The 11,940-nt window shown below is 39.7% G+C and overlaps 2 protein-coding genes across 2 annotated transcripts in view; one reads left to right on the plus strand and one right to left on the minus strand.

The window, feature by feature from the left end:
• The window catches only part of LOC109228990, a 4,788-nt gene extending 2,264 nt beyond the window's left edge, over positions 1-2,524 (plus strand). Inside the window, exon 2 of the mRNA XM_019394276.1 lies at positions 2,006-2,524. Within this exon, the coding sequence (XP_019249821.1) occupies positions 2,006-2,289 (284 nt within the window). The 3' untranslated portion in view covers positions 2,290-2,524. The remainder of the gene's footprint in view (positions 1-2,005) is intronic.
• LOC109228991 (fatty acid desaturase 4, chloroplastic) lies at positions 6,000-7,430 on the minus strand. The gene has a single exon (XM_019394277.1). It carries the CDS (start codon positions 7,163-7,165, stop codon positions 6,149-6,151), a length of 1,017 nt encoding a protein of 338 aa, XP_019249822.1. The 5' UTR covers positions 7,166-7,430; the 3' UTR covers positions 6,000-6,148.

Genomic DNA, 11,940 nt, shown 5'->3' on the forward strand with positions numbered 1-11,940 from the left:
CCCCAATGCCTTATTCTAATTGAAAATTTCCTAAGTTTTAGTAATGAACATGTGATGATTGTGGCATAGGAGGACGCCCACATATTCTTCCATAAAAAAATAACATGATTGTCGCTGCTCTACTAGACACAAGATGGACTAGGGTGTTTGGACATAAGAATTGTAAAATTCCAAAAAAAAGTGAAAAAAATTTTCAATAGTATTTGAAAATTAGAGTTGTGTTTGGACATGAATATAATTTTGGGTTGTTTTTGAAGTTTTGTGAGTGATCTGAATGAAAATTTTGAAAAACAACTTTTTGGAGTTTTTCAAATTTTCGAAAAATTCCAAAATTCATCTTCAAGTGAAAATTGGAAATTTTATGGCCAAACACTGATTTCGAAAAAAAGTGAAAAAATTTCAAAAGAAAAAGTGAAAAAATTCTTATGTCCAAACGGGCTAGTCTCTGTTATAGCCTTTCTTGCTACTTTCTGTACTTCCATCTGGCTGCTATGCCTTGTTTAGTTCATCAGCTACTCTTTGTTAGTTATGGGCTGTGCCAAGTTATGTGCTCTGATTTTTGCCATTTTCTTAGGATGGGGGCGCTAGAGAATAATGATATTGAACTGAGTCATATGAAATTAGGAATACCTATTGATGACTTTTGGAGAATATTCTTCAGAAAGCTTGAAAGAAAAAATTTAATCTAGCTTCTGTTTAATGTATGATGTGACACTCCATTAGTAGAGCTCTAATCCTTGTATGTTTGTTAATACCTTATTCGGCTATCAGTTGGATATCTATGGTTTCCTTAATCTCAAATGGTGGGTGATAATTAAATTAGATAAGAGCTTGAAAGATTTTGATACATCACATATTTTTGGATACATGAATGGCCGAACCGACTCTCAGAAGTATCTACAGTTTCAAGGATAACCTGCTCAGCCTACTCGTAACCATCTAGATTCTGAACGTTATCCTAGATCGTTGTGCAGATACATACATTGGAAACGTTTTTGTATTATCATAGCTGTGCTATTTCACTTTAGAAAAGACTTATAGCTGGTCTCCAGCATAGCTAATTGACTATCTTATGTAGCTCAGATCATTTGAGTGATAGAATACAATGTTGAGCAGTTGCATGTGTTTTCTACCAGGATTGTCTTCGTGGTTGCTTCTTACTTAGCTGCTGCAGGAACATGGTGGAAAACTGAATTCATGGGCTGTCCTGCTTCAAACTCTTTTTTTCCAGAAACTTCATTCCATGGGAGGGTTTTATAGTTAGGTGTTGTTAGCACCTCGAGCTTCTTGTGTAGAATGTGCTCTGATTTGTATAGTGCAGGTTAAAGGAGTAATTGAAGATCACAAAACTTGAGGTTGTAACAAAACTTCTCTTTTCCGGCGTAAAGGATAAATTCCAAGTATTTTGAACTGTCATTATCTACTTTAAGATTAGCTAAAAGGGCAGGCCGGTGCACTAAGCTCCTGCTATGCGCGCGGTCCGGGGAAGGGCTGGACCACAAGGGTCTATTGTGCGTAGCCTTACATTGCTGCAAGAGACTGTTTCCACGGCTCGAACCCGTGACATCTTGGTCACATGGCAGCAACTTTACCAGTTACGCCAAAGCTCCCCTTCTTAAGATTAGCTTATAATGGTATTAAATTAGTTTGCTTTTCCTTTCCGCCTCTACTTCTCAAGATTCTGGTGTTGTTTTTTCTCTTTCGAGATGAGATATCTCCAGGACAATTTTTATTAGTACTGTAAGAGCAAAGAAGGCCAAAAACCAACTGTTTGTACTTTACAATGGACAATTGGGACATAAACTGTCTGGCATTATGTCTGATTGACATGCAACTTTGAGGTTTGCTCGGCTAAATTTTCTGCTGGTTAAGGTGATTTCGAGCATTGATGCTGTGTCAACGATCAATAAAACATTATCTGTTACAAAACCATGTGCTATAGATACACAATAGATTCATATTTGGTGTCACTACTTGAGGGTGTTCATCTTGTTTCTTGTTGCAGGTGCTGAGGTTGCTGTTCTTTGTATAACTAAATCTGGGGAAGTTCTAAATTATCAGGCATTCACAAACTCAAAGGGCATTTACAGAGTAGCAGAGACAATGCCAGAGAGTGATCGTTGGGATGCATGCCTAGCAAGATCCATTAGCAGCTTCCATGAACACTGCACACATATACGAGATGGAAAATCGGGTGTGAAGTTCAGCTATAATCATCCTTCTGGACATTCCTACACAGTCAGACCATTCGTGTATCGTCCAGCCAGTGTCCCAACATTCTGCATCTAGTAAAACTCTACACATCCTAAGGGCTGTTCTTGATCATGTTGTTGTATAACTTGGTTGCAGTGATTTAATTGGAAACTAATTGCAATCTGGCAATATCTGTTGTAAACTGTGTCTTGTGCATACTCAGCAATTTGGGAACCTCCTAACAAATGCTAGTTCCTAATTTTGGAGCTTCCATTAGCTCGACTACATTCGTACAATTGCCATAGCTTGGCACAAAAACAATTGGTGTAAATTCGTTAGTCAAAGTTCTTCTGTTCTGAGTAGTAAAAAATAGAAAAAAAAAAGAAAAAAAAGTGTAATGTAATGGGAGGCTTTTTCCTTGAGAAGCTAATTCCCCTTCGCCTTTTACTTTCTTAAAAGGAAAAAGAAAAGATGAACCAAAAGAAAGTTTATAGTCATTATCTCTGCTTAACTATTACTTACTTCCTTTATGCTTCCCTTTGTAGTACTACTTAGAAACTATCGCAAAATATCCTCCCAACAAAACGTAGGTTGTGAAGTTTTAGCATTATATCATTACTTGAGGCAATACAGTTCATATTTTTGGCGATTTCTTGTGAACCTACAAGGAATTGAATTTTGAAGGCCGTTTTAAAATTTCACGGGATGTTAAAAAGGTGAAAAGTTAAATTAAGGAATCTATTAAAATAGAAGTCATAAAAGAGGGGCATTTGCATCTATATCCGCTTTTTGTGCCACATTTTAACCTGTGCCCGCTTTGCAAAAAAAATTGCAAGCGTACCCGCTTTTTCACATACTTCAGCATGCGGGGCTGAAGTAGCAAAGGCAATCACACAAAACTTCAGCATTTTAGTAGCCGGGCCTGAAGTTCAGCTCTAGAGCTGAAGTTTTTGTTTTGTAACTCGCGAACTTTATTTTATAAGTTTTTGTTTAGTAACCGGAAACTTCAACTCTAGAGCTGAAGTTTGCCAGTTATAAAGAGCTAAAGTTTTATTTTATAAGTTTTTGTTTAGTAATCGGAAACTTCAGCTCTAGAGCTGAAGTTTTCCAGTTATAAAATAAAAACTTCAGCTCTAGAAGTTTTCCAGTTATAAAATAAAAACTTCAGCTTTCTTTTGTAACCGGAAAACTTGAGCTCTAGAGCTGAAGTTTTTGTCTTTGTAACCGGAAAACTTCAGCTATAGAGCTGAAGTTATTTAGTTCATTGTATGTTTACTACCCCAAATAACACTCTTTTCACATAAACTTCAGCTATAGTTCTATTTAATTACTACTAATTATTTCCCCACAAACTACAGAACCTTCAATTTACTACATTATCAACAACTGTAGTATTCTACGCAAGGCAAAGAAGAAAGAAGAAGATGCATTCTGTGAAGGAGAAAGTAAGCAACGCAGTGGAGAAAGCAGCAGCAAGGACAAAGGAAGAGGTAAGCAACGCAGCGGAGAAAGGAAACTGAAGTTTTTTAAAAAGTGGGTACAAGTTAAAAGTTTTTAAAAAAATGGGTATAAGTTAAATGGGGGCGACCAAATAGGACGCCCCGTGTAATTTCTACGTAAAAGAGAAACTTCGATCTTTGTAGTTCTTTTCTTTTCTAGTATCTCCATAGATAAAAGTAGAGGAAAGTTATTTCTCATAAACAAAACTATAATTGTTAATGTCCCTTCACAACGAAGGATAACTTATGCTTCAGTTCAACTATAAAGAAAAAAAGGACTTGGACTCTTGGAGCATGATAATGAAAATATCTAAGTTTTGGGGTGATAGAAAGTAAAATTGATATTTTCTAAAACCTATAATAAAGTTAATAAAAAAAATTTCTTATCATTATCGAAATAAAAAAGGTTACTTTAAAGATAACCCCTTTCCGAAAAAGAACAAAAAGAAGAGATGGGAAGTTCAACTGATGTGCACAATATCAGAGCCAGGTATCGATCCTGGGACCTGTCGGTTATGGGCCCACCACGCTTCCGCTGCGCCACTCTAATTGTTGTTGCTATTCCAACAAAACAACTATAATTAAAAAAAGAATGAGGCGAAGACGGGGCAATGGAGGTTCAAAGGAGTACCTGCGCAGCTAGGGTATTTTACCTCAATCACCTTTGTTTTTATTATTTATCAAATTATGTTTTGGTTCTTCGATGAAGGATTAATATGGATTGGCAATTTTTATCATTTGAGGTCCTTTCAATTAGTTAATTTAGATGAAGTATAGGATTGGAGAGAAAACATGTATGATTTCCAATTTTCTATATGCATGAGTAGAATGTTCTCATTGTTGTAACTATGTAATTAACCAAGCAATTTTATTTTTTTTAATAATTTTGTTACGGAATAGTCAGAATCTTCAAATTACGTGCTTATTTACAACTGATGCAACACTATTAATAAGTCGCTTATTCCAGGTATTAGGTAGTGGTTGTGAGGTGTAATTTGTATTCTTGTTTCTAAAATCCATACCGTCAAATAATCATGTTGAAGCATTACTAGTTTATACTCCCTTGTATTTACTTATATAGAGGCGATGATGTCTTTGGTAGGTGAATTAAACTGAACCGAGTATTTCAAAATATAAACGTGTGTGTAAAAAAGATATTAATATTAATTAATTTTGGCGAAATACATAAACGGCCCCTTTAAGTTGTCCTCAATGATCAATTAAACACCTTAACCGAGCCCTGTTTTATTTTGACACTTCAAGTGGCTATTAAATAGATCAAGTAAACACCTGACCCAGTCAGCACCTCGCGTGTAATACACTTTCGGAGAAACACGTTATTTACCCATCCCATACAGTAATAAACGATAATTGTATGTGTAATTCTGAATATACCCTTAATAAAGTCTCTAATTTAAGCCCAAATCCTGATTTTCACTTCATTCTTTATCTCTTCATCTTCCTTCTGCTAGCCGCACCTTTTCCCCACCATTGTTGGTGACCTTTTCTTTCAATTGGAAAGAATCTTTCAGATTTAGGAAACAAGACCAAAATTCCTACTTTTGCTTCGGCTAGTAACTCAAAGAGCCTGTTGCCATCTTCCTTCGAATCATCAAAAACTTCAGAGAAATCTCATGATTAATTATTTGGAACAAACCCACTTGTTGGCTGCTTCTTAAATAGATTTTGAGACTTTACATCATCCCAATTTGACAAATTATTGATGAAAATTGATTGTTAATTATCAATTTATTAGTTATTAGTCTCTACTCTTTTGGATAAATACATTATTTTGGGACAATTTGGTAGATTTGGGAAAAGGGGATGAGCGAAGAAGAAGAAAAGGGGGGAGGGGGTGTTGGTTTAGGAAAAAAAGTATTTTTTTCTTGTTTAAATGTATTTTTTTTTTTTGTTAATTACATGTGTCAAGTTTTTATGGTGAAATTACACGTGTCATGTGTTAATTGGTTCATTTGACATGTCATTGGCAAGTGTAACTCACGCATATGCTGTGCTGCACTCGGGTGTTTACTTGATCTATTTAATAGCCACTTGAAGTGTCAAAATAAAACAGGGCTCGATTAAGATGTTTAATTGATCGTTGAGGACAACTTAAAGGGATTGTTTATGTATTTCGCCTAGCCTAAAAGGCACTTTAGACGCTCCATGTGATAAACCGCAGGCATTCGGTTAACTTTGTGGGTTTTCTGCCGCCTGCTTTTGCACAATTGTTACTTACGTCTCTTCTCTTATGCAATTTTGTAATTTTTAACTAGTGGTAGTTTTTCTAAGGACCAAAGAAAGAGGTATTAAATTCTTTTGAACATGTAATATTAACTGATATAGCTCATCACAGCCTGTACATTAAATTTTAAAAACAACAATGTAATCCTGTACCATTCTTGTACACAGACCGTAGATGAAAATAAAACAAGCATCAATAGAGACAATTGAATTCAGTTAGAAGCAGGCAGAGCTTGTGTCTCAGTCTCTTCAGTCCATTCTGAATTAGGCTCACTCCAGGACCGCGGTCGCACTCCGAATTTAAAGAAGAAAATCATCTCCAGTAACTCAAAAACCTTAGATCTATCCAAATACTCATTCCAAGCTCCACTCACAATACAGTAATTGTTGTTATAAGGTGGACGATGGTGCGCGGCGTGTTGTGATCTTGACACGAGTATTCCAGCATCTTGTAGTGCAACCACTAGAGGAGGAAGTTTACTTTTTGTGCCATGTGCCCAAGAATGAAATTGCTGGCTAAACATAATGCAACCAGAAAATACACCAACAAAGCCAAGAACCACTGAATTATTGCAAAGAAGGTCAATTGGAAGTACAGTGAAAGTCACTGCACGAGCGAGGGCGTGCAGATTGTTAGCGAATTCACGCCTGGTTATAGTCCAGGGCCATTTATGGTGGCCCTGGAATGCGTCAATTTGGCTTCCGAATACTGGAGTTTTTGCACTACCGTAATTGTCAATACCCCAGTGGTAGATGCCAGAAGCTAAGTCTGATAGCACGTAGCCTATGCAACCTGCTACAATGGGCCCGACCCACATTTGTGAGTCGATGGCCCCTGTTGCAGACTTAGCTAAAGAAATTAGCACGGTGGTGCACCCGCTCGCCATCCATGCCCGATGAGCCCATGTGGATTGTAAACTTGGGTCATTGAGTACACTTCTTGTACTACTAGTGACTGTAGTACTAGTGTCGGATTTTATGATGGGAGTGGGTGGCTCATAATTCGCCGGTTGTGGCTGAAGGATTAATGGCTCTGCGAGGGGCGGTGTTTTGGTGGTGGTGGAGGAAGAGACACAATAGACTCGTGCAAATAGGGGAAATTGACGAGAAATATTGGTCTTCAGTTGCTGTGAGGATCTTCTCTGTATCGTTCCTATTTTATCAGATATCCCTGAGAGGACTCGGTGTGAGGATGTAATGGCATGGTTTTGAGGTAGAATGGAAGACATATTGAAGGAACTTAAGGTCGATGTTCAAAATAGCATGCAGACCATATACTAGATGTTTATAACCCCAGTATATATTTCCTGTTAGGTTGTGGTTGTGAGTTGGGAGCTGGAAGTTTTGTGGTTGCTGCTCTTTTTCTTTCTCCAGTAACAACGAAAAAGATTGATACTTTAATTTTCTGGAGAGAAAAAGGGGTCCTTATGGAAGGAATCAGATGGGCAAATTGGTATATGGTCTAAATAAGAGATGCGTGGGGCACGAAATGGCCAGTAGAGTTTGAGTGTGGATTTGTGTTGCATGAATTTTCCCAATAAATGCTTTGACCATAAAAGAAAACTAGAAAATCAAAATTAACTTATTTTGAGTGTTTCATTGGTAGACCTTTCACCCACGTATACATCCCTATCTGGAATTGGCTTCATTGGCATTTTACGATATATTTTCCAATTTAATTTGTCAACAAAGACGTATTCAATGGGTTTGATGGGTAAAATATAGCGTGAATCACATGAATAGAGTTTCAAGTTGAAAAGTGGAGACGAAATACTTGTTAATAGGGGAGAGTCTCTCATATTTTAATTTTTCTTCTAGGATCAATCAAAGAGAGAAAAGCGGTGTTGCGAATGCTGACAGTCACCTCGTTAACTCCTATAACTCTGCCTCAGATCAGCCAAAACCCGTTGCCGGGTGAATAAATACCTGCATCTGCACACGAGGGGCAGGGAGTAACGTGAGTACTCCAACTCAGTGAGTAATAAAGGTAAATAACAACTGAGTAGTAAGAAATCACGTAAAGCAACCAACATGCTGTATAGAAGCAGTGTACAATCCTTTGAGAAAGCAGTGAAGCTGTGAAATCCTTAGAAATATCTTGGCTCAGTTTAAATCTCTTTTGAAAATGATCTTTTCAACAGTTACGAAATGATTTCAAAATAGTTAGTGCCGAAACACAGAAGATCCACCCCTAGGGCACAAATACCACAGCATAACAGGTAAAAAGGCAAGTAAATATGCAAGATGAGCAAAATAAAAGTTCACCGCTCGGGCAATATCTCAAAACAGTACCAGCCCCTCGGGCTCACTCTCAGAACTCTCTCAAAACACTCTCAGCCCCTCGGGCGCTCTCAGAATAGTATCAGCCCCTCGGGCTCAGTATCTGTCACTCAGCATAGGATCAGCCCCTCGGGCTCACTCTCAGATAATATGGGTACCCGCGCTCACTGTGGGTGTGTAGACTCCGGAGGGGCCCCTTACGGCCCAAGCGCTATATCAAGCCACCTCGTGCCATCATCACTCGGCACTCGGCACTCGGCCTCACATCACTCAGCCTCCCATCACTCAGGCCCCCTCGTGGCATGTAAAGTATCTCAGGCCCTCGGCCTCATATCACTCAGCATATCCTCACATATGGCCCTCGGCCTCACTCAGTCTGAAAATCATCACAAGCCCCTCGGGCATTTGTAAAACAGTAGTTCTCAGCCCAAAATATCATTTAGAAATATCATTTAAGTTTCAAATCTGAGTAAAATTGGCTGAGTTTGTAAAACAATAGATATCAACAGGACTGAGTTCATGTATAAGTCAAAACAGTGAGAAAAACAGTGATAAAAACTCCCCGGAGGGTTCAAATAATTGGCACGAAGCCCAAATATGGCAATCAGACCAAATCATGATGATAACAAATAAGTTTCAGTCAAATACGTGGTAAAATCATCAATCGGGACGGACCAAGTCAAAATTCCCAACGGTGCTCTACCCCACGCTCGCTATCCGGCGTGCAAGTCACCTCAATATAGCACTACGATGTGGAATCCGGGATTTCAAACCCTCAGGATATCATTTACAATCATTACTCACCTCGAACCGGCGAAACCTCTAGCTCGCGACGCCTTTGCTCCTCAAATCGGCCTCCACGCGCATCGAATCTACCCAAAATCAGAGCGAATACATCACAATATGCTAAGGGAACAAAGCCCAAGCGAAAACAATCAATTACGGGCACAAATCCCGAAATTACCAAAACTCGAGCCCCGGGCCCACTTCTCGAAACTCAAAATTGTTTACATCATTAGATTCCTTATCTCCCTATGAGTTCATACATATCAAAAGTTCTCAATTCCGACCCAAATGGTCCTTCAAATCCCAAATCAAAAATCAAATTTCTCAAGCCCTAGTTCTTCAAATTTTAGGCTTAGTTTCCATGAATTTCTAGGTGGATTACACAATATAATCGAGTTTCAAGACCAAAATCCTTACCTCAAGTCGTTTCCCCTTGAATCACTCTTTAATCTCCACCAAGAAGCTCTCAAAATGATCAACCATGGAGGAAAAATGACCCAAAATCGCGAATGAACTAAAATTATAACATTCTGCCCAGCACTGTTCCTTCTTCATCGCGATCGCGGCCATAGCCTCGCGATCGCGAAGAAAAATTCCTCAAATGCTCCAAAATACCCTACGCGAACGCGATAAATACAACGCGAACGCGATGCCTCAGATCTCAGTCCTACGCGAACGCGAGGCACCTTATGCGAACGCGAAAGGCAAATTCCACTGGACTCCAAATCCTTATACGCGAACGCGAACTTTTCTCCTGCGAACGCAAAGCACAAGCTGCTCACCCTCCGAGAACGCGAGCCCTCAAACGCGAACGTGAAGCACAAAATCAGGCCAGCCCAAATTCCTTCTACGCGATCGCGACTGGCCCCTCGCGATCGCGAAAAGCCAATTTCTCTGCAACATCTGAACAACAATTTCTGCAACTCTCAAAGCCAAAAATGGTCCGATTGACCATCCGAAACTCACCCGAGGCCCCCGGGACCTCACCAAAAGTACCAACCCATCCTAAAACCTCATTCAAACTTGTTCCAATCATCAAAACACCTCACACAACACCAAAACTATCAATTCACATCAAATTCAAGCTTAAGTTTCCAAAAACTTCCGAAATACACTTTCGATCAAAAACCCGACCAAACGACGTCCGAATGACCTGAAATTTTGCACACACATCACAAATGACATAGCGAAGCTACAGCAACTCTTGGAATTCCATTCCGACCCTCGGATCAAAATCTCACCTATCAACCGGAATTCGCCAAAATACTAACCTTGCCAATTCAAGCCAAATCCTTCCACGGACTTCCAAAATGCATTCCGATCGCGCTCCTAAGTCATAAATCACCTAACGGAGCTAGCCAAATCATAAAAATTCCAATTCGAACTCATATACAATTAAGTCAACTCTTGGTCAAACCTTTCAAATTCAAAGCTTTCAACTGAGACTGTTCTTCCAAATTTATTCCGATTTTCCTGAAAACCAAAACCAACGATCTACATCAGTCATAATGCATTACACGGGGCAAGTCATGCCCGAGAACTGGCGATCAAAGTGCAAAAGCTCAAAATGATCGGTCGGGTCGTTACATCCTCCCCCACTTAAACACACGTTCGTCCTCGAACGTTCCCAGAGTTGTTCTAGAAGCCAACCAATGGCTGAATAACCTTACCAAGCATATACCCGGGGGTGATCCCACGTCACCCTATCTCATATAGGTCCGATAACACATAGAAACTGAAATTACGCAACCCAACCTAGCCCATGAATCATAGAACCACATTTTCACTTCTGAAACCATCAATACAATCAAAACCTCACACCTATACTCTGAATGGACCCGAACTAGCTCTAGCAGCCCATGCCTGCAACCTCAGGTGCAATTATATGATATACCACATAACTCAAACACATGTAGCGATAACTTCCATTCATAGCGGCTGTCCACAACAACCAATTACCGATAGAAAACCTCTTATCAGCTAAAGTCTCATTCCAACACTTTCATTTACTGCCAACGATCAATGAAACACGTAATAAACCATAACCATTTCTCAGATCAACCATTCATGAAGCCATTTCTCCTCTAGCAATTACCATAGCAAATTTTCGAGCTGAACCTTGATATTAACCTTCCAACATGCTGAAATCGAATCCGATCGTATTCATTAATGATCCCAACGATCTCCTCTAATTCGACACACCACTCTGGTGACATGACACATCAAGAGAGGCCTAAGCCACAACTAGCATAATACGCGCGCCACTAAGCAACGGTCCGAACATACCCAATCATGAAAACGACTCAAATGAAAGAGTTGTACCTCAAGCTCGCCAGTACCACCACAACACAAGACTGAGAACCTGTCTCACATCATAGAATAGAACACACGAATCTAACCCGCAAAGTCATATTTCCACGTAGCTTCACCGCAATGCGCGATCCTATCCAAACACTGCTCCACATGAGACACCTCAAGTCACTATGCTCGAAATTGACAACCACGCACAATTTGATGTCAGAAACCGAAACAAACCATTACACCCACGGTGAAACAAGTAACACATACCACGCAACCCGATAGAACATAACCAATACGCCATTCACCGAGCAACTCCCGATTACTCTTCCCGCTCGACTTCCACTACGAACCCCAACAGAACCGCACCATATGTGCCCATAACCAACAAATCATAACGTCTCGCAACACAGAAGGCAACTCATAGATCTCCCAGTTTACCAACAGGCTCAATAACAATCGAATCCACATATCCCTCAACCATACAATTCGGAGCCAACCAAGCCGACTCAAGCTAGGACACGCATCCACATTGGCCTACCAACGAACTCTTTATTAAGGAAATCCTGAAGTTGTCCTCACAACTCCTCAACTCTGTCGGTTCCCGGTACCAAATCAATACCGAAATCAGCAACTCTGC

The sequence above is a fragment of the Nicotiana attenuata genome, chromosome 7, assembly GCF_001879085.1.
Source record: "Nicotiana attenuata strain UT chromosome 7, NIATTr2, whole genome shotgun sequence".
Classification (NCBI taxonomy): Eukaryota; Viridiplantae; Streptophyta; class Magnoliopsida; order Solanales; family Solanaceae; genus Nicotiana; species Nicotiana attenuata.